At 46.1% G+C, this 21,750-nt stretch overlaps 1 protein-coding gene across 15 annotated transcripts in view; it reads left to right on the forward strand.

Moving 5' to 3' along the window:
* The window catches only part of CEP164 (centrosomal protein 164), an 81,621-nt gene that overhangs the window by 19,140 nt on the left and 40,731 nt on the right, over positions 1 to 21,750 (forward strand). For 14 of the 15 annotated variants that reach the window (XM_021062884.1, XM_021062891.1, XM_021062888.1 and 11 more), the window contains exon 4: positions 10,379 to 10,583. In XM_021062884.1, the coding sequence (XP_020918543.1) occupies positions 10,379 to 10,583 (205 nt within the window). Of the gene's footprint in view, positions 1 to 10,378; positions 10,584 to 17,862; positions 18,019 to 18,398; positions 18,536 to 19,451; positions 19,528 to 21,750 lie in introns of all 15 variants that reach the window. The other variant, XM_021062899.1, reaches the window with a different exon arrangement.

Below are 21,750 nucleotides of genomic sequence, written 5' to 3' on the forward strand. Positions count from 1 at the left end.
AACCTGCAACCTCATGGTTCCTAGTCAGATTCATTTCTGCCGTGCCATGACGGGAACTCTAGAGTGGGATGTTTTTTGAATTACTGATTTCTAGTTTTATTTGTTCATTATACCTCTTCTTTGTTAAATTTTTTTTTAAATTCAGTGAATTTTATTACAGGTGTACAACCATCATCGCAACCTAATTTTACATTTTCATCCCCAAACCCTAGCTCACCCCTTCCCCACAACCTGTCTCCTTTGGTAACCATAAGGTTTTCAAAGTCTGAGTTTCTTTTCGCAAAGAAGTTCGTTGTATCCCTTTTTTTTTAGATTCCACATGTAAGTGATAGCATATGATGTTTGTGTCTCACTGTCTAACTTCACTTAGTGTGATAATTTCTAGATCCTTCCATGTTGCTACAAATGCCATTATTTCATTCCTTTTTATGGCTGAGTAATATTCCATTCTGTATATATACCACATCATCTTTATCTACTCCTCTGTCAATGGACATTTGGGTTGCTTCCATGTCTTGGCTATTGTATATAGTGCTGCAGTGAACCCCAGGGTACATGTGTCTTTTCGAGTCATGGTTTTCTCTGGATAGATGCCCAGGAGTGTGATTGCTGGATCATGTATTCTATCTTTAGTTTTTTGATGAATCTTCATACTGTTTTCCACAATGGTTGCATCAATTTATTTATTTGTTTTTATTTATTTATTTATTTATTTATTTTTGTCTTTTTCCAGGGCTGCACCTGTGGCATATGGAGGTTCCCAGGCTAGGGGTCTAATTGGAGCTGTAGCCACTGGCCTACGCCAGAGCCACAGCAACGTGGGATCTGAGCTGTGTCTGAAACCTACACCACAGCTCACAGCAACGCTGGATCTGTAACCCACTGAGTGAGACTAGGGTCAAACCTGCCACCTCATGGTTCCTAGTCAGATTTGTTAACCACTGTGCCGCAACAGGAACTCCGGTTGCACCAATTTACATCTCTAGCAACAGTGTAAGAGAGTTTGCCTTTCTCCACAACATCAACATCATTTGTAGACTTTTTGATGATGGCCATTCTGGCTGGTTATAACAGGGTACTGCACAGTAGCTTTGATTTGCATTTCTCTAATAATTTGTGGTGTTGAGCATCTTTTCATGTGTTTGTTTTTTTTTTTTTCCATCTGTATGTCTTCTTTGGAGAATTGTCTGTTTAGATCTCCCCATTTTTTTATTGGGTTTGTTTTTTTGGTATTGAGCTGTAGGAGGTGTGTATATATTTTGGAGATTAATTCCTTGTCAGTTGCTTCATTTGCAAATATTTTCTCCCATTCTGTGGATTGTCTTTTTGTTTTGTTTAGGGTTTCCCTAGCTATGCAATAACTTTTTTTTTTTTTTTTTTTTGGTCTTTTTAGGGCCACACCTGAGGCAAATGGATGTACCAAGCTAGAGATTGAATCGAAGCTGTAGCTGCTGCACCAGCAGTGCCACAGCCACAGCAATGCCAGATCTGAGCTGTGTCTGTGACGTACCCCACAGCTCATGGCAACGCCAGATCGTTAACCCGTGGCATATGGAGGTTCCCAAGTTAGGAGTCTAATCGGAGTGGTAGCTGCTGGCCTGTGCCATAGCAACAGCACAACAGCAACGCCAGATCCAGGCTGCATCTGCGACCTACACCACAGCTCACGGCAATGCTAGTTCCATAACCCACTGAGTGAGACCAGGCATCAAACCCACAACCTCATGGTTCCTAGTTGGATTCATTTCCACTGCACCATGATGGGAACCCTTCTCTAAATTTTTGATAGCATTTGCCTGTGAAGCCATCTGGTCCTGGACTTTTGTTTGTCGGAAGTTTTTCAATCAGTTTTAATTTCACTGCTTGTGATTGGTCTGTTCATCTTTTCTATTTCATCTTGGTTTAGTCTTGGAAGATTATGCTTTTCTAAGAATTTGTCCATTTCTTCTGTGTTGTCCATTTTATTAGCATGTGGTTGCTTATAGTAATCTCTATGATCCTTTGTATTTTTGTGATGGCCATTTTAACTTCTCCTTTTTTCATTTCTAATTTTATTGATTTGAGTCCCCTCTCTTTTTTTCCTGATAAGTCTAAGGGTTTATCAATTTTGTGATGATCTGTTCAGAGAACCAGCTTTTAGCTTCATTGGTCTTTTCTATGGTTTTCTTTATTTCTATTTCATTTATTTCTGCTCTGATCTTTATGATTTCTTTCCTTCCACTAACTTTGGGGTTTTGTCGGTGCTTTCTCTAGTTGCTTTAGGTATAAAGTTAGCTTGTTTATTTGAGATTGTTAGGCTTGTATTACTATAAACTTCTCTCTCTCTCTGTCTTTTTTTTTTTTAGGGTCAAACCATGGCATATAGAATTTCCCAGGCTAGGGGTCGAATTGGAGCTGCAGCTGCTGGCCTATGGATCCGAGCCACGTTTGTGACCTACACCACAACTCATGGCAACACTGGATCCTTAACCCACTGAGCGAGGCCAGGGATTGGACCCACATCGTCATGGATTCTAGTTGGATTTGTTTCCGCTGCACCACAATGGGAACTCCTAAACTTCTCTCTTGGAACTGCTTTTGCTGCATCCCATAGGTTTCAGATTGTTGTGTCTTTGTCGTCATTCGCTCCTAGGTATTTTTTAATTTCCTCTTTGATTTCTTCAGTGATCCCGTGGTTGTTTAGTAGCATGTTGTTTAGTCTCCATGTGTTTGTGTGTTTTTTGCAGTTTTTTTCCTGTTGATTTCTAGTCTTACACCATTGTGGCTGGAAAAGATGCTTGATATAATTTCAATTTTCTTAAATTTACTGAGGCTTGATTTGTGGCCTAGAATGTGATCTGTCCTAGAAGATGTTCCATGTGCACTTGAGAAGACTGTTCTGCTGCTTTTGGATGGAATGTGTTATCCATATCTATTAAGTCCATCTGGGCTAATGAGTCATTTAGGGCCTGTGTTTCCTTTTGATTTTCTGTCTGGATGATCTTTCCATTGATGTAAGTGGGCTGTTAAAGTTCCCCACTATCATTGTGTTATTGTCAATTTCTCCTTTTAAGACTGTTAGCAGTTGCCTTATATACTGAGGTGAATCCTATATTGGGTGCATATGTATTTGCAATTCTTACATCTTCTTGTTGGATTAATCTTGTGATCATTATGTAATGTCCTCCTTTGTCTCTTACAATCTTTATTTTAAGGTCTCTTTTATCTGATATAAGTATTGCTACTGCAGCTTTCTTTTGATTTCTGTTTGCATAGAATATTTTCTTTCATCCTTTCACTTTCAGTTTGTATGTGTCCTTAGAACTAAAGTGGGTCTCTTGAAGACAGCATATATATGGGTCTTGTCTTTATATCTATTCAGCTAGTTTTTGTCTTTTGGTTGGGGAATTTAGTCCACTTACATTTAAGGTAATTATTTATATGTTTGTTCTTATTGCCATTTTATTGATTGTTTTGGATTTGTTTTTCTTGGTCTTTTTTCTTCTCTTGTTCTCTTGTGGTTTGATGACTATCTTTAGTGTTGTATTTGGATCACTTTTTCTTATTTGTGTATGTATATTTTTGGTTTCCTGTTACCCTAAAGATTTGATATAGGAGTTTATATATACAAGATTATTCTAAGTTGTTGGTCTCTTAATTGCAAATGCATCTCCAATATCCTGTGTTTGTACCCTCCTCGTCTCAATGATTTATGGTTTGGGTAGCATATTTGTCTGTGGATGATTTTCTACTTTTACTATATGTATGCATTTACTGGTGAGCTTTGTCATTTGTAGTATTTTTGTTTCTAGTTGTGGCCATTTCTTTTCCATTCGGAGAAGTTCCTTTAGTATTTGTTGTCAAGCTGCTTTAGTGGTTTAGAATTCTTTTAGCTTTTGCTTGTCTGTAAAGCTTTTGATTTCTCCTTCTAATCTGAATGAGAGCCCTGCTGTGTAGGGTAATCTTTTTATTTATTTATTTATTTATTTTGGGCTTTTTAGGGCCGCACCACGGCATATGGAGGTTCCCAGGCTAGGGTTTGAATAGGAGCTACAGCTGCCGTCCTACATCACAGCCGCAGCAATGCCATATCTGAGCCATATCTGCAACCTATATCACAGCTTATGGCATCACCGGATCCTTAACCCGCTGAGCAGGGCCAGGGATTGAACCCATGACCTAGTCGGATTCATTTCTACTGAGCCATGACTGGAACTCCTGCTTAGAGTAATCTTGATTGGAGTTTTTTCCTTTCTCACTTTAAGTATATCGTGTGCCACTCCCTTCTGGCCTGCAGGTTTCTGCTGGAAAATCAGCCGATAACCTTATTGGAGTTCCCTTGTGTGTTATTTGTTTCTTTTCCCTAGCTGCTTTCAATATTTTCTGTCTTTAATTTTAGTCACTTTGATTAATATGTTTCTCAGGGTGTTCCTCCTTAGGTTTATTTTATATGGTACTCGTCCTTCCAGGATTTGAGTGATTCCTTACCCATGTTAGGGAAGTTTTTGGCTATTACCTCTTCAAATATTTTCTCTGGCCCTTTCTCTCTCTCTTCTTCTGGCACCCCTACGGATGCCAGATGTTGGTGCATTTAAAACTGTCTGATGGAGTTCCCGTCGTGGCACAGTGGTTAACGAATCCGACTAGGAACCATGAGGTTGCGGGTTCGGTCCCTGCCTGTGCTCAGTGGGTTAATGATCTGGCGTTGCCGTGAGCTGTGGTGTAGGTTGCAGACTCGGCTCGGATCCCGCGTTGCTGTGGCTCTGGCGTAGGCCGGTGGCTACAGCTCCGATTCAACCCCTAGTCTGGGAACCTCCATATGCCGCGGGAGCGGCCCAAGAAATAGCAACAACAACAACAACAAAAAAAGACAAAAAGACAAAAAAACCCAAAAAACAAACAAACAAAAAAAACTGTCTGAATGTGGATGTTGGTGTGTTTAAAACTGTCCCAGAGTTCTCTTAGACTGTCTTCATTTCTTTTCAATCTTTCTTCTGTTCCATGTCAATGATTTCCACCAGTCTGTCTTCCACCTCACTTATTTGTTCTTCTGCCTCCTGTATTCTGCTGTTGGTTCCTTCTAGTGTATTTTTCATTTCATTTATTGTATTTTGAATCTCTTCTTGCTTAATCTTTACATCTTCTATTTCTGTGTTCAGTGTTTCTTGTCATTTATCAATCTTTGCCTCTACTTTATTTATTTTTGCTTTTTAGGGCTGCAATCATGCCATATGGAGGTTCCCAGGCTAGGGGTCTAATCGGAGTTACATCTGCCGGCCTATACCACAGCCATAGGAATGTGGGATCTGAGCCGTGTCTGTGACCTACACCACAGCTCACGGCAATGCCAGATAATTAACCCACTGAGCGAGGCTAGGGATCAAACTCTGGCAACCTCGTGGTTCCTAGTCAGATTCGTTTCCACTGTGCCATGATGGGAACTCCTTTGCGTCTACTTTATTGCCAAGATCATCTTTACTATCATTAGTGGAAAGTTTTTCATGGAGGTTGGTAATCTCCAGATCACTTAGCTGTTTTTCTAGAGTTTTTTCTTACTCCTTTATCTGAGTCATAATTCTCCTCCTTTTCATTTTGGGTAGACATTTAGTGTGGTCTTCTTTTTGCAGTAAATGGGGTTGTTGCCTGTCTTGCTTCTTTTTTTTTTTTTTGGTCTTTTTTTTGTCTTTGTTGTTGCTATTTCTTGGGCCGCTCCCTTGGCGTATGGGGGTTCCCAGGCTAGGGGTCGAATCGGAGCTGTAGCCACCGGCCTACGCCAGAGCCACAGCAACGCGGGATCTGAGCCGCGTCTGCATCCTACCACAGCTCACGGCAACGCCGGATCGTTAACCCACTGAGCAAGGGCAGGGACCGAACCCGCAACCTCATGGTTCCTAGTCGGATTCGTTAACCACTGCGCCACAACAGGAACTCCTGTCTTGCTTCTGATGTTTGCCTCCTTGTGGCTGAAGTTGGTACAGGGGCTTGTTACTGGCTTCCTGATGGGAGGGTCTGGTGCCTGCTGGTAGGTGGAACTGATTCTTTTCCCTGTGTGGGGCTTTGTCTCTGGTGTGATTAGAGATGGCTGTGAGCCCAGGAGGGGGATCTTTAGGCAGCCCGTTTGCTGATGGGTGGGGCTGTGTTCCCACCTTGTTTGTTTGGCCTGGAGCTTTTCAGACCTGATGGGTGGGGCCAAGTTTCTCCAAAATGACTATCTTAGAGGAGTTCACACTGATGTTTATTCATGAGACCTTTGCCTCCAGTGTCCTGCCCCCACAATGAGCTACAATCACCCCCTGTTTTCCCAGGAGATCCTCCATGAGGCAGGTCTGACCAAGATTCCTATGGAGTCTCTGCTTTGCCTCGAGACCCAATATACGTGAAAGCCTGTGTGTGGCTTTCAAGAGTGGAGTCTCTCTTTTCCCCAGTCCCCTGGAGCTCTTGTGCACAAGCCCTGCTGAACCTCAATACCAAATGCTCCAGGGGCTCCTTCTTCCAATGCCGGATCCCCAGGTGTGGGAACCTGACGTGGGGCTCAGAATTCTTGCTCCCATTGGTGAGCCTCTGCGGTATATTACTTTCCAGTCTGTGGGCCTGCTGGTATGGGGTTGCTTTATTGCCTAATTGCCCTTCCTATTGTCTCAATATGGCCTCCTCTTTGTCATCTTTGTCCTTTGGAGTAAGATACCTTTTTGATAGTTTCCAGTCTATTTTGTTGAATGTTGTTCAGCTGTTGGTTTTAATTTTGTTGCTTTCATGAGAGAAGGTGAGTGCCAGTCCTTCTCCATCTATTCTTTGTTAAATGTTGAAAGTTCATTTGTGGTTCAGTAAGTGATCCTGTTTATGTGAATGTTCTATATGTGCTTTTTGTTTTGTTTTGCTTCTTAAATTTTTTTTTTTTTTTTTTGGAGTTCCCGTCGTGGCGCAGTGGTTAACAAATCCTATTAGGAACCATGGGGTTGCGGGTTCGATTCCTGGCCTTGCTCAGTGGGTTAGGGATCTGGCGTTGCCGTGAGCTGTGGTGTAGGTTGCAGATGTGGCTCGGATCCCGCATTGCTGTGGCTCTGGCGTAGGCCGGTGGCTAGAGCTCTGATTGGACCCCTAGCCTGGGAAGGTCCATGTGCTGCGGGAGTGGCCCTAGAAAAGGCAAAAAGACCAAAAAAAGAATAAATTTTTTTTTTTTTTTGACTGTACCTGCAGCATGCAGAAGTTCCTTAGGCCAGGGGTCAAACCCATGCCATAGTGACCTGAACCATTGCAGTGACAATACCAGGCCCTTAACCATCTGCGCCACCAGGGGACTCCTGTATGTGTGTGATAAGAATGTAGTCTCTTGTTTTTAAACATAGGATTCCTTTTTTTCCCTTTTCCCTTTTATGGCCGCACCTGCAGCATATGGAATTTCCTAGGATAGGGGTCCATTCAGACCTGCAACTGCTAGCCTCTACCACAGCCACAGCAGCTCTGAATCTGAGCCACATCTGTCGCCTACGCTGCAACTTGCAGCAATGCAGGATCCTTAACCCACCAAGTGAGGCCAGGGATTGGACCCACATCCTCATGGATACTAGTTGGGTTCTTTACTTGCTGAGCCAAGACAGGAACTCCCAGATTCTTTTTTTTTTTTTTTTTTAAAGTCAAAGTGTAGTTGATTTACAATGTTGCATTAGTTTCTGGTGTGCAAGAAAGTGATTCAGTTTTTTATATGCATACACACACATATAAAAGGATACATATATGTTTCATGTTCTTTCCCATTATGATTTATTGCAAGATACTGAATATAGTTCCGTGCTCTATTGTAGAACTTTGTTGTTTATCTATTTTGTATATAGTAGTTTATATCTGCTCATCCTGAACTGCTAATTTATCCTTCCCCCACCCTCTTTCCCCTTTGGTAACCATAAGTTTGTTTTCTGTGTCTGTTTCTCTTTTTGGATACACAGTTCTTAAATAACCTTTATATCAAGCATGCTAAAAGGTGTTTATCTTCCTGTGTCTGAGTCATTTTTCTCTGGTCTTGCCCTTTTTTTTTTTTTTTAAAGATTTTTTTTTTAATTCTTTTTTTTTTGGCTGCACCTGTGGCATGCAGAAGTTCCTGGGCCAGGGATCAAACATGTGCCACAGTAGTGATACCAGATCCTTAACCCACTGAGTCGCCAGGGAGCTCCTGGTCTTACTCTTGAATAATGGTTCAAGTATGGAATTGTTTGTCGGACAGCCCTTTGACAATATTTTATACTATTATCTTACTTCTGGCTTTGCTAAAAAGTCATGTTTTTTTGGTTTCCCTTTTTGTTCCTTTGTAGGTAATCAATTTTTCCCCTCTCTGGTTGCTTTTATGATTTTCTTTTTAATCTTTGGTCTTCTGTAATTTCACTACAGCATACCTAGGTGTGGATTCATTTTTATTTACTGTGTTCAGGAATTGGAAGTATTTTCTTACTCTGAGGACTTATGTCTCTTCAATTTTGGAAAGTTCTCAACCATTACCACTTTTTTTTTTTTTCTAAAACTTTTAATTAGAAATATGTTGGACCTTATTATCTTATCCTCCACATCTCAACTTTTGTTTTCATATTTTAAAAATCACTTTATAATTTCTTTAGCATATGTATTTCCCAATTCATTATTTTTTCTTCTTCTGTGTCATATCTGCTGTTTAACCCATCTGTTTTTTTGTTTTGAATTTAATGACTACCAGTTCCTTCAAGCTCTATTATGTTCTTTTCACTATGTCTAGTTTTTGTGTGTGTGTGTGTTCTGTTCTTTCATTATGGATTCTACTCCTTTTATCCCTACAAGAATTTTAAATGTTGTTATTTTTAGTTTTCTTCTGATTGCTCTGCTCGCTGCATTCTTCTTAATTGTGTTACTGATTTCCCTTCATGTTGAAGTGTTTCCTCATGTGGTTTGTGATTACTTATGCATTTTGTGAATTCATCTTCTATGGAGGTTATTTTCTGTATCTCATTCCTAGGTTGCTGAATGGCTTTATGTTGGTTTCTGCCAAGGGTTTTTCAGTGGTCAGGACTAAATTTTTACATTAATTTCTGGATTGGGGACTTCCTTACCACATTTTGGACTATGTATCTCCATGTATCTTGGGGTTTCACTTAATCATTCAATTTTATTTTGCCCACCTAGAACCTGGAGAGGGTGCATACTTCCTTGCTGCTTCCATGGCCCACTAGGTCCTTTTATCATGGAGAGAACAGCCTGAAGGACCCCAGTTTCATCTAGAGTCTCATTTCCAGTTTCTAAACTCATGAAGGCCTAAAGCCACGTTTTGTTCTAAATTGGCATTCAAACCCAAGTTCTACAGGCCTATATCCAGGTCAGATAGAGGCCTTGACCTGTCAGTTCATGCACTTATTACTCAGGTTTCATGCTTTGTTTCTGGCATCTGAGAATTTCCTTTTCTTTTTGGCTGTGTAATTAATGCTACTGTGAACACTGGTACACAAATATCTGTTTGAATTCCTGCTTTTAATTCTTTGTCCATGTGCCCACAAGTGGAATGCTGTTTCATATGGTAATTGTATTTTTAATTTTTTTGAGGAACTGTCGTACTCTTTTTGACAGTGACTGCACCATTTTACATTCTTAGCAGTAGTGCACAAGGGTTCCACTTCTCTACATCTTCGCCAACACTTGTTATTTTTGATAATAGCCACACTAATGGGTGTAAGGTGGTGTTTCACTGTGGTTTTAATTTCCATTTCCCTAATGTTTGGTGATGTTGAGCATCTTTTTATGTGCTTTTTGGCCATTTGTGTATCTTCTTTTTATCTTTGCCCCTGATGTATGTATGTATTTTTCCCTTCCCTTCCCTTCTCTTTCCCTTTGCCTTTCCATTTCTCTGAGGCTAGACTAGAGTAGGAATGGACTCAGATCTCTTGTATGGAGTTCCCAGGCCAGTCTTCTATTGTAGATTCCCCACTGGCTTGGACTGTCACCTCTTAGACATTTTAGAGTCTTTGGCAGCCTCTCTCTTCTTCAGACCACATAGGAAAATATTAAGCAAGGTCTATCCTAGAATTGATCCCCAAGATACCATTGTGTTTGTACTTATCCATCTAAAACCAGGTTGATTGCTACTCTAGTCTAGCATGAATTCCCAGGAACCATGATTAACAGTCTCCTTCTAGAGAAGTTCTTGGGTATTCTAGTCTCAGGAACTGGAATGTTTCTGTCTCAGGTAACTCCTTGTTCTTAGCCAAATGGTCCCCTTCAACTTTGTGTCCATCCTTTCTTCTCTTCCCCCTTCTCTCTCTCTCTTCCACTCTTCCCACAATTCTTCTCTGCCTCCTTGCCATTTTTTTTCTTCTTCTTTCTTTTTGTTTCCTGTGTAGCTTTGGACCCAAGCAGGGACTAACCTCTGACCTCTGCTCATCCCCAGCCAGGACATCACAGGTGATATTTACTATTTCAACTTCGCCAATGGACAGTCCATGTGGGACCATCCCTGTGATGAGCACTATCGGAACTTGGTGATCCAAGAGCGGGGGAAGCTGTCAGCTCCTGGTGCCGTTAAGAAGAAAGAAAAGAAAAAGAAAAAGGAAAAGAAAGACAAGAAGGACAAAGAGAGCTCCAAGAGTCCCCAGGTGAGTCAGTGGCTGCCAGCTCCCAGAGAGGCCAGGCCTGAAACCTGAGAGATTGGGACCCTCCAGCTGTTTACAGCCAGCAGGTTAAGAACAATGATAATACAGTCATTTTTGGATAGCACATCACCTGAATTGTGCCTGTCTTCTGGCAAATTTTCCTTTGAGCTTCTAGAAGGTGTTTCTCTAGGCAATCTCTCTTCCCGGCTTGGGAGGCACATATTACATAACAGGATTGGTGAGTGAGTGCTCTGCTGAGGATGCTGTTGGCAGTAGTCCGTAGAGTGGCGTCATCTGCCCCTCTGGAGAGTCCGGGCTCAGGGGGCAGCTGCAGAGGCCATAGAGCTTAGATGTGTGCGTGTTTCTCCTCTCTTTTTAGTTGGGCCTCCCTCGTGTGGGTTCATCACGTGTCTCAGTGGTGAATTCCTAGACGCCCGATGAGCCATGATCACTTGTCAGAATACTTGCATCTTCAAGATCCAAAAAGGAAAGCTTGGGGCTTTATCCGCTCCTGCGGGTTGTACTTGCTGCCTGTGTCCTCAGTTCAGGATGGATAATTGAAGTTTGTTCATGGTGCTGTCACCTTGGTCCCAAGTAGCTTTTTCACTCAGTTGGAAGTGTGTTTTCCCACCATCGTTTTATGTGTCCCTCCAGTGTGTGTGCACTTAGGAGGCAGAGCTTTTGCCCTCATTTTCTAGGTGGAGAAGCTAAGACTCAGAGCCTGGGGGCTCTGCCAGAGAGCCTTCTTCCCTTCGCCCAGATGTGCGGCAGGTGGGCCACCTTCAGGAGAGGGAGGGCCAGGTGGGGAGCACTGGCGATATCTTTTCTGCTCTCGCAATGGTCCAGTTCATTTGTTTTCATATAGTCTCTATTTCCTACTGGCGCCTGGTGCTGACTTCTCAGCAGAGATTTCCTCCATCTTCCTTCCTTCCTTCCCAGAGTGTCAGTTCTGACGTTGGATGGTTGATGATGAGTTAGCCTTTTTATCATCATTTCCAAGCTCTGCAGATACTCTTCCCCCTGCGCCTGCCCCTCTGGTATTACTAGTCATGGTTCTGAGAAATAAGATAGCAAGCCCATTCCCGCAGGTGGAGATAAAAGGACAGGTGGTTTCCAAAGAGGTTGATTTTTCTTTTTCTTTTTTCCAAGTGTTATTGAAGTATAGTTAATTTACACAGTTGAATGTTCTGTAATGGCATGTATTTGAAAGGTAAAAGATGGATAATGGGCTTTTCACTAACCCAGGACTCTTGTAGATGATGATAAGCATCTGGGCAGGCTCCGGCCTGACCGAAGGTGAGCGAGGGAGTGAGGTGAGGGTGCTGAGGCGAAGGGTTAAGTAATAGACCGAGTTCTGGCTGTGTGACTGAGCTCCTGAGCTTCCCTGTCAAAGGGGTCCCTTCCGTGGCAAGTGGGCAGCCCTGGGCTGCCAGTCTGGGTCTTGGGGCTCAGGACAGGCACCTCAAACCTGAGTGTGTCCGGGGTTGCAGGCCTCACCAGGTAGGTGAGCTGGGCTTAGGTAGTTTGAGCTGGAGGTGTGGGCTGGGTGGAATTTAGTGTGAATGTTTGCAGCATGTGGTTGATGTCCTTAGGGTTTTTTTTCCTACACCAGGATTCTCTGATTCTGTGAGACTTCGGTCGAGATCCCAGTCCAATTTCCAAGGCTCAGCTCTCTGCTTCTGTTTCTCTTCTCTCTCTTCTTAGACCATTTCTGATAGTCCTTGGTAAGGATAGTGGATTTTATGAAATTAACCACAGAAGTGAGAGCTTGATGGTACCTTCAGGATAATCTAGTTGGTGGTTTTCAGACTTTCATTAGTCATGAAACCCTGTCTTCACATCAGCTCCTCCATAGAGTCCAGCGTGTGAAAGAGAAGAGGAACTGCTGTGGATGAACCTGGGTGGGGGTGGGTCTTGGTGGGGCCCCTTCCCCACCCCCTGCCCACTATAGAGGCCCCCAAGGTACCACGAGGAACCAACCTATAGGTTGGTCCAGCTTCCTCTTTATAGATAAGAAACCTAAAGCCCGGAAAACAATAAAGCCCCAGGAAGTTTTTAGCTCTTCTTTCCTCTTGGTTTTGTGTTTCCCTTTAAGTGAAGGGTGGGCTTCTGCTAAGGGTTTGCCAAGAGCTGAGGTAGCAAGTGGAATTCAGAAGTGCTTTGTCTTAGTTTTCTCTGCCTGTTTATATACCCATCTAGGAAACACAGCCTGAGCAGGGACTTCTGCCTTCTTCCTCCTTTCTCCGTGGCACGTCCCCTCTCCCAGCACCTGGGCTGGCTGATCTGGACCTAGACCAGGAGATGCAGGCTAGAAGTGAGGGCTCCTTTAAGAAGGGGAAGAGCCCATGTGCGCTGGGTGACACCCCTTGGCCTGTCATGGGCTCCCTGCCCAGCAAGCTACAGCCACTCTCCAAAGGCCAAGCTTCTCGAACCCACCAGATCTTTGCCGACGTGGAGGAAATCTTAGGCAGGGCCCCAGCCCACTGCAGGACGGAATTAGGTTATCAGCAGGGTCTGGAGAAACCCCCACAGCCGACAGAGAAAATCTACCTGGGGTTTTCAGACCCTGAAATAGAAGAGCTGGAGATGAGGACCAGACAGCAGAAACCTGGCTCTCCAGGTCCTGAGAACACTGGGCTCTTCCAGAACGGGCAGGATGCATTAAAAAGCAGGAGTCAGGCCTCTGTCCCCTCGAAGCCTTTGGAAAGTCTCAAGGGCCCGCAGCTGAAAGGGGAGCAGCACAGCCACAACATGGCCAAGCGGGGCTCCACTGGCCCTGGGGGGGACAAGGGCCAGAGCCCCACCCCCTCACCATCCCCTGAGGTGGACCCCATGCTGCTCGCCAGAAAGAGCAAACCATTCTTGTTAGACAGCAGCCCAGCTGAAGACCAGAGCTGGCAGGATGTTTCTGGGGAAGGTGGGAGTGTGGGCAGGAGCAGGTACAGGAGAGAGCCCCTGGGACTGTGGCTGGGACAAGTCTCCAAGCTTGTCCACAAGGACAGCCCCATGGGTGGCTGGAAAACAGAACCTGATGGCCCTGAGGCTCCAGGGAAGGCAGCTAGAGGTCCACCTCAGGGGCTCTTGCTAACATCCCCGGATGCCCTGGCCTCAGAACCAGCCGTGAGCACCCCTAAAGGAAGCGCCCCTGCAGGGTCTCATATCAGGGAGGGGCGACCACCCTCAGGTTCTCCAGAGCCCCCCGAGGAAGACAGGAAGCCCGGTGGATTCGAGCCTGGCTTGGAGAGCAGCCGCAGTAGCAGTGTGGCCTCTCAGCTGGGCTCCGAGGTCCTGGGGGAGGTGACCAACTTCCCGTGGGACCTGCAGGGCTTGTGGGGATCTGAGTGCAGCGTGGGTCACTCTGGCCCTGGACCCCGAGAGCAGTACCCCGGCCCCTCCCTGGGGCCCCACTCGTCCCACCTGCAGAGCTCCGCTGAGAAGCAGTTGGAGAGCGAAGACTATCCTGAGGACCAGAGGTTCTACCAGCACATCCTGAAGATGGTTAAGATCTCCAAGGGCCTGGGGCAGCTCGAGAGTGCGCAGGAGATGCCCTGCAAAGACCTTGCCAGCATGGTCTGTTGCCTGGCAGCCGAGTCTTCCAGGATGTCTAGCGAGGGCGAGCACGAGGCCCTGGGAGCCATGGACCCCAGGTTTCTGCCTTGGGGGCCAGAGCTGCCGGAGTGTCCTCTGGATGTGGACGTTGCCCCAGCTGGGCAGGCGGCCTCTCAGCACGCCTGTTTCCAGCCAAGCAGCAGCCCCCTCAGGCAGGGGCTGCTCAAGATGAGTTCCAGCAGAGCCAGTCAAGATGCAGAGCCAGGCAAGATGCAACTTGTTGACCAGGTAGGCTTCTTAGAGAGCATGACCTCCAGGCTCAGCGCACGTGGTAGGGAGGGGCAGGTTGAACTGACATCTTAACACAGCCCTCAGGTCTCCTTTGCTGCCTTTGCCCTCCTTTGGTAACTACTGCTCTCTTAACCACGCAGGCGGCCATGCAGGTCTTTTTCCTTCTACCCTGTAACCTGCAAGGTAGGGGCTGAGGGTATCCAGATTTCTGTTCCCTGGATCTGACTAATTCATGGGTGGTTCACATGCTCTCAGGATGATCAGTGTTGAGGGTGAGTGAAATGGCACCGAATATGGCACTCGTGTAAGAGGTAGGTAGCATCGTCCCAGGATTTGGGAAGCCTTCTCTCTCAGCTGATTGTAGAGTTCTTCCTAAATAGATACCCTACCCCAGGCTCTGAACTTAGTCCCCTCTTGGAGTCACACAGACCTAGAGAGTAAGTACTGTCACGAGAGGCTGAAGCCCAGAATCTCTAGCATCTGGTGAGCTGCTTCTGTTCTGCTTCCTAGGATTTCGGAGGCACGTGAATAACCTGTGTCAGGCTGTGCAGGGCCCTTTGGGCTGTCACTTCCTCCCCTACTGGGAGTTTCCAAAGGGCTGGGCTTGCCTTGTCCTTCTGACTCTTTGTCCCTTTAAAGAGTCGCCGTACTCTTCATTCACAAGTTGGGTTGGATCAGAGACCATGGGGGCCCATCTGCATTTCCCCGGCTCTCCTTTCGCTGTTGCCCAGCTGTGGCTTTACCCAGTTGTTACCTCCATTCCTAATCACTGGCGTGCACGGGTTCTCCATTAGCTCTAATAATTACTGTAGCACTATAAATATCAGATAAGCTGCAGATTATCCCGAAAGTTTTAATTAGCCCAATGGCAGCAAGTTTATTTGCTCTGAAGGACAATGCCACGCACAGCCCATAGTCAGAGTTAATGGCCATCTATAGAAGCCCATCAGCTAGGAGCCAGGGATGTATAATTTCCCTGCTAACCACTGATTTGGTAAAGGCCCAGGAGAACAAAGCCCTCAGCAGGCCTGTCTCCCCGCCTCAGGCCCCCAGCACGTTAGCAAATTAGCCATGTTAGGAGTCTGTAATTGTCCGTAAGTATAGTAGGGAAAGAATTTTCCTTGCTGATCCACAGGGCTGGGTGGAGGGCTGAAGTCAGGAGGAGCAGGCCGGGTTCGCTCACAGTTTGCTCACCTCAGAGCAGCTTTCCTGGGCTCCTTTTCTGCCACAACCAGGAGGCAGTGTACGGTCCTGGCTTAGAGCTCACCCTGGGTTCCATGTCTACCCCTCTTGGTGCCCCCCTGATTTGGGGTGGGGGTCTTGACCTCACCCATCTCCATTTGTTCTTGTGGGGACTGTGGCCTCAGACGGTTTTGAGAGTGAAATAAGACAAACGCTTACCCTGGTGTCTGGGCTGTAGGCAGTGTTGGCCAGTTTTATTATCTTTAGCTCCTTTTTTGCCTGACAAAAATACCCTGCAACAGGACAGATAATTGGGAAATCCTTAGAGGCTCAGGAGGGAGTCTGATGTCACTTTTCAGATGAGTATTTGATGCCCTTCCTGTGCAGAAGTGGGTCGTGTTCAGAGCCTGCGGATAGTCTGGCCCCAGGCCCGGCTGTGGGCGAGAACATGACCTGAACTCAGCCAGACCTCCTCGGGTTTCCCTTTCTCTCTTCAGTCCCTGTTGGGTTAGAGAGAAATGGAATTTTTGTGTTGTTTTATATACATTTTTAAGTTTGAGAAATGAATAATTAAAATTTAAACATTTTATATTTTGGAGTTCCCATTGCAGCTTAGAGGGTTAAGAACCGGACTAGTAGTATCCATGAGGATGTGGGTTTGATCCCTGGCCTTGCTCAGTGGGTTAAGGATCCGGTGTTGCCATGAGCTGTGGTGTAGGTCGCAGACATGGCTCAGATTTGGCATTGCTGTGGCGTAGGCTGGCAGCTGTAACTCCTATTTGACCCCTAGCCTGGGAACCTCCATATGCCACAGGTTTGACCCTAAAAAGAAAAAAAAATATTTTTTATTGAAATATGGTTTGAGTTACAATGTGTTAATTTCAGGTGTACAAACAGTTTAATACATATGTATATCTATATTCTTTTTCAGAGTCCTTTCCCTTACAGGTTATTACAAAATATTGAATACAGTTCCTGTGCTGTGTGAAATGAATTTTTTTTTTTTTTTTGCTTTTCAGGGCCGCGCCTGCAGCATATGGAGGTTCCCAGGCTAGGGGTCAAATCGGAGTTACAGCTGCTGCCCTACACCACAGCCATAGCAACACAGGATCCAGAGCCGCGTCTGCAACCTACACCACAGCTCATGGCAACGCCGGACCCTTAACCCACTGAGTGAGCCTAGGGATCAAACCTGCATCCTCATGAGTCCCAGTCGGGTTTGTTAATCACTGAGCCATGAAGGAAACTCTTGCAAAGTGAATTTTAAAGAGCTTTGTGAACTTCCCCCAGAATGCTGTCCTTGCCTCTAAGCCAAGACTACCTGAATCTCGAATGTGAACCCCTGTGATGGAAGGACAGCAGTTCCCCTGGGCCGGTGTAACCCTGGGCCATGCACACTTGCTCTTGGCTTTCAGTCTCTCATCTGAACTCCCCAACACACCTTCTGCAGTAGCAGACACACATCATCTCTGTCTTGCAGATGAGTGAACTGAGAATCCAAGAGTCCGTGAGTGGCCCAAGGTCTTGCAGTCCTGACCCCCGCCTGGTTTTTGCCCCAGTCCTCACTGGCACAGAGCCTTTGTTTGAGAACAGGGAAAAGGAGAGGCCTGCCCCCTCCTTTGGCGAGGCTCCCTCCAGCCACTTTCCTCATCAGTGGAGAGGGGATAGAGAGTTCTTTTGTTGCTCATGTGTATCTTTCTTAATTAATGAATATTTTAATCACAGTAATGCATGCCCCCGTTTAAACAGTGTCAAGTGGCACCAAAAGGCGTGTAACAACATACAGCAGTTCTTGGGTGTGGGTACCCCTCCCCAGAGGCAATGGCTTTCTTTGGCTTCCATATTTGTAAATAATATGCTTAGACTGCCTTTTCCCTGATTCATCAGTTCTAAACTTTATCTATTGAGATATCTCATGCTGGTAGATGAGGCTTTTGTCTCTGCTCTCCCTCCACTCCCCCACCCCACTTCCTCTGTGGCTTCTGGAAGGAGAGCAGAACCCTCTGCGGCATCTGCCAGATGTGAAAGAATTTTGCTGTGAGATAGCATCAGAGTTACGAGAATCAGGAAACCAGCCCGTGATTCTCACACAGTTGGCACGATGGTAATTTCTGGATGTTGTGTTTCATTAGCAGCCTCTGAACGGAGGCGGTTTAAATTTGAGCGGGCAGGATTTAGATGTTTTATTTTTATACCCGTCTCCGCACTCTAAGAGCCCTGGGTTTGTTGGGTTTGTAACAGGATGTTTTCTGTTGCCCAGGCCCTGAGCTCCTTGTTAGCCCCTGTCCACGTTCCCCTTGGGGGCCTGGCCCCGTTACGAGGCCTGGTCGATGCCCCGCCCTCTGCTCTGCGTGGATCTCAAAGTGTGAGCCTGGGGAACTCGGTGGAGTCCAGTCAGCTTGGAGAACTCTTTCGGGTAAATGTCTTTTCTTGTGTTCATTGTGGTTAGTGGGGCCTCTGTGTTCCATGCTAGGAACTCCGTCCTGTCGATGAGACGTAGAGGGCATGGGCCGAGTCCTCAGTGGGGAAGGGTGAGTCACACCCAGCTGACGCTGGACGTGGGCTCCGGACAGTGGAGGGTGTGCCCAGGCCGTAGGGACTGCAGTGCTGATTGCCTGCTCCCTGCAGCCAGGGCAGTAGGAGCTAGAGAGGGGAGGGATCCATGGAGCCGGACTTGCTGGGGCCAGCTTCCTGGATGTGGTATGCTTGCCCTGGGAGACACCCCAACAGAAAGAGGGGGAAGCATTCTGAAGGTCTTCCCAGTAAGTGTCTTGACTTTGCTTCTCTGTTTTGGAGCCGTCACAGGGTCTCAAGGCTTCTGCTCTTGAGAGAAATGGTCTCTTGGGCTCCATCCATGAGGACAAGAATGCTCTCGGCCTCTTGGCTTTAGGGGAGGAGACCAACGAGGAGGACGAGGCGGAGAGTGACACCAGGTACTGAGGAATCTTCTTTCTGGCCTAGAAACCTTCTGTGCTATTAAAAAAAAAAAATTGTTTTTTAAATTGTGGCCAAATATATATATCATGAAAGTTACCATTTTAACTACTTTTTTTTGGTTTGTTTTTTGGTCTTTTTAGGGCTGCACCCGTGGCATATGGAGGTTCCCAGGCTAGGGGTCTAATCAGAGCTGCAGCTGCTGGCCATAGCCACAGCAACGGGGGATCTGAGCCAAGTCTGTGACCTACACCACAGCTCACGGCAACGCTGGATCCTTCACCCTCTGAGCGAGGCCAGGGATCGAACCTGCGTCCTCATGGATGATAATTAGATTCGTGTCTGCTGAGCCGTAACGGAAACTCCCATTTTAACCACTTTTAAGCATACAATTCAGTGGCCTTAACTACCTTCACAGTGTTGTGCAGCTGTCAGCACTCTCCCTCTCCAGAACGTGGTCATGATCCCAAACAGAAACTCAGCTCCTCACACAGTGACTGCCTCTTCTCCTTTCTCCTCAGTCCCTATGTGAATTTGCATATTCTAGATATTTCATGTCAGTGGAATCATACTTACATGAAAAGTATGATTTGTCCTTTTATGTCTGGCTTCTTTCACGTCACAGAAAGTTTTCATTCGAAGTTGTAGCACATGTAACTGGGTAATACTGCATTGTCTGAGTAGGCCACATTTGGTGTATCATTCATCTGTCTGGATACTTGAGTTGTCCTCACCTTTAGGCCAAGCTCTGTGCTACTCTGAATATAAGTGAAAATGATTTTCCAGCCCACAGCTTCATTTCTTGCCCCATCCATATACCTGCTGGGTGTGACCCAGAAAGCATAACCAGCGAGGAGCTTCTTGGCCTGCACCCTGGGCTGACTGGTTTCCTTGCCATCATTTTTGTTTGCAGAGTGTCTGCAGCTCAAGTGAGCTTCTTAAGAACCTGCACCTGGACATCAGGGCACTGGGGGGTGACTTTGAGTGTGAGGTAAGAGCCAGAAGCCCCTGCAGGCAGCTGCCTTAGCTGGTGGGGCGGGGGGCGGGGGGGGGGGCGCTCCTCCTTCCTTCTTAAGCCTTTCTCCTGATGGGAGATGTGTTTGGAAACAACCTTTTTGTCCCGGTCCTGCCCAAATGGAATTTCTGGGGTTGGGGAAGGACAAGTGGGGAAAGGAATTCATCCATTCACTCATTTATCATATAACCACCATTTATTGCGTGTTTCTATGTGAGGTGCTTTGCTAGGTGCCATAGGCCACACAAGCCTTAGTTAGTGGTGATTCCTGCCCTTGGAGACTTTACAGTCTCATAAGAGAGAAACTTACATAAATGCCACACAGATGGAATGCAGTGAGGCCACGAGGATGGTAAAACACAGTACCATGTGGGGCGGGGAGAAGTCGGGGTCTCCTGTCCATTTGGATTGACTGGGAAAGGCTTTATAGAGAATTGGACATCTGAGGTGAGCTGGGAAGGACAATAGGCAGGACGTGATGAGCAGAGGTGAATGGTGAGATGGGTCCAGATACAGGACACTGCACGGGCAGAGACAGGAGTTGGGGATGAGGGCGTCTCCTTTGCCCAGAGCACAGGGTCCTAGGGACATGGGACCATGGGGGTAGGTTGGGCTGGATGGTGGCAGACCTGAGTGCCAGCTGAGAAGTTGGGATTGGATTTCATGGGCATTGAGAACCATCAGAGGTTTTGAACAGAAGTGTAAGGCCATCCTGAAGTTCCCATCGTGGCTCAGTGGTTAACGAATCCGACTAGGAACCATGAGGTTGCGGTTTCCATCCCTGGCCTTGTTCTATGGGTTAAGGATCCAGCGTTGCCATAAGCTGTGGTGTAGGTCGCAGACGTGGCTCAGATCCCGTGTTGCTGTGGCTCTGGCATAGGCCGGTGGCTGCAGCTCTGATTTGACCCCTAGCCTGGGAACCTCCATATGCCATGGCAGCGGCCCAAGAAATGGCAAAAAGACCCCCCCCCCAAAAAAAAAAAAGGTGTAAGGCCATCCAGATTCTTAACATTCACCGAACGCTGGCTGTGTGGCGGCCACGGTGCCGCACCCTGTAGGAGGTACTGTAAGGTGTGGTCCAGGCTGGCCTCAAAGCGTGTGTAGTTGGAGAGAAAGGATGCTGGGTCCTCTGCCTTTAGTGAGTGCTCAGTAAATGTTGAATAAATGACTATTTAGGAAACTGTGAAGTAGGGCAGTGTGTGTAAAGACCTGTAGCACAGGTACACTGTTGGGAGGAGTTCTGAGAGGAGATACTACCTGCCTAGGTAACCTCTAGGCAGAGATCAGGGAGAACTTGGAAGAGATGACATTTGACCCGGATCTTGAAGAGAGGTAAGTTTTAGACGTGGGGGTGGAAGGGATGTTTTAGGCAAGTGAACAGCTTGAGCGAAGGCATGAGGCCTGGGAAATGCACAATATGGATGGAATAGCTTCCAGAATATCTCCCCAACAGTCCTGTTACTTCTAATCTCTTTCCCCAGTCTGTCTTCCACTCCCACCAGAATGTTCTTTCAAACAAACATAACCTAAAACTCATCATGCAGTTGTAATACTTAAAAATTCCCAGTGCATTCTTCCACTTGAAAGGGAACATTCCCTACTGTATGTTCTTGGTCTAGGGTCTAATTTATTAAATTTTAACAATTAAGCTCTCTCTAAATATGCCCAAGTAGTCACATAGCCAATAAATCATGAAGTCAAGAGCTCGGATTTCCCCAGATAGTTAAACACTGATTGCAAGGTCAGTTAACTTTTTACAAAATAGAACATTCTTTTAAAGATTTTAAACACTTTCAAATGAAGGCCATCACTCAAATTTATTAGAGTGATCACAAAACAGCAGTGAAGGGAGCTCCCGGCGTGGCTTGGCCCGTTAACGAACCTGACTAGTATCCATGAGGATGCGGGTTCGATCCCTGGCCTTGCCCAGTGGGTTAAGGATCCAGCGTTGCTGTGAGCTGTGGTGTAGGTCGCAGACACAGCTTGGACCCCTGTGGTATAGTTCCCATTGGACCCCTAGCCTGGGAACCTCCATGTGCCATGGGTGCGGCCCTAAAAAGATGAAAAACAACAACAAAAAACTGAGCGGTGAAACTTCAGGTCCCTTATCGTGGATTTAAATGTTCCTTGTTATCTTGTTGTTGTTGTTGTTGTTGTTGTTTTTAAATGGCCTCCCTTGTGGGATATGGAAGTTCCCAG

The sequence above is a fragment of the Sus scrofa genome, chromosome 9 (genome assembly GCF_000003025.6).
Source record: "Sus scrofa isolate TJ Tabasco breed Duroc chromosome 9, Sscrofa11.1, whole genome shotgun sequence".
Taxonomy (NCBI): Eukaryota; Metazoa; Chordata; class Mammalia; order Artiodactyla; family Suidae; genus Sus; species Sus scrofa.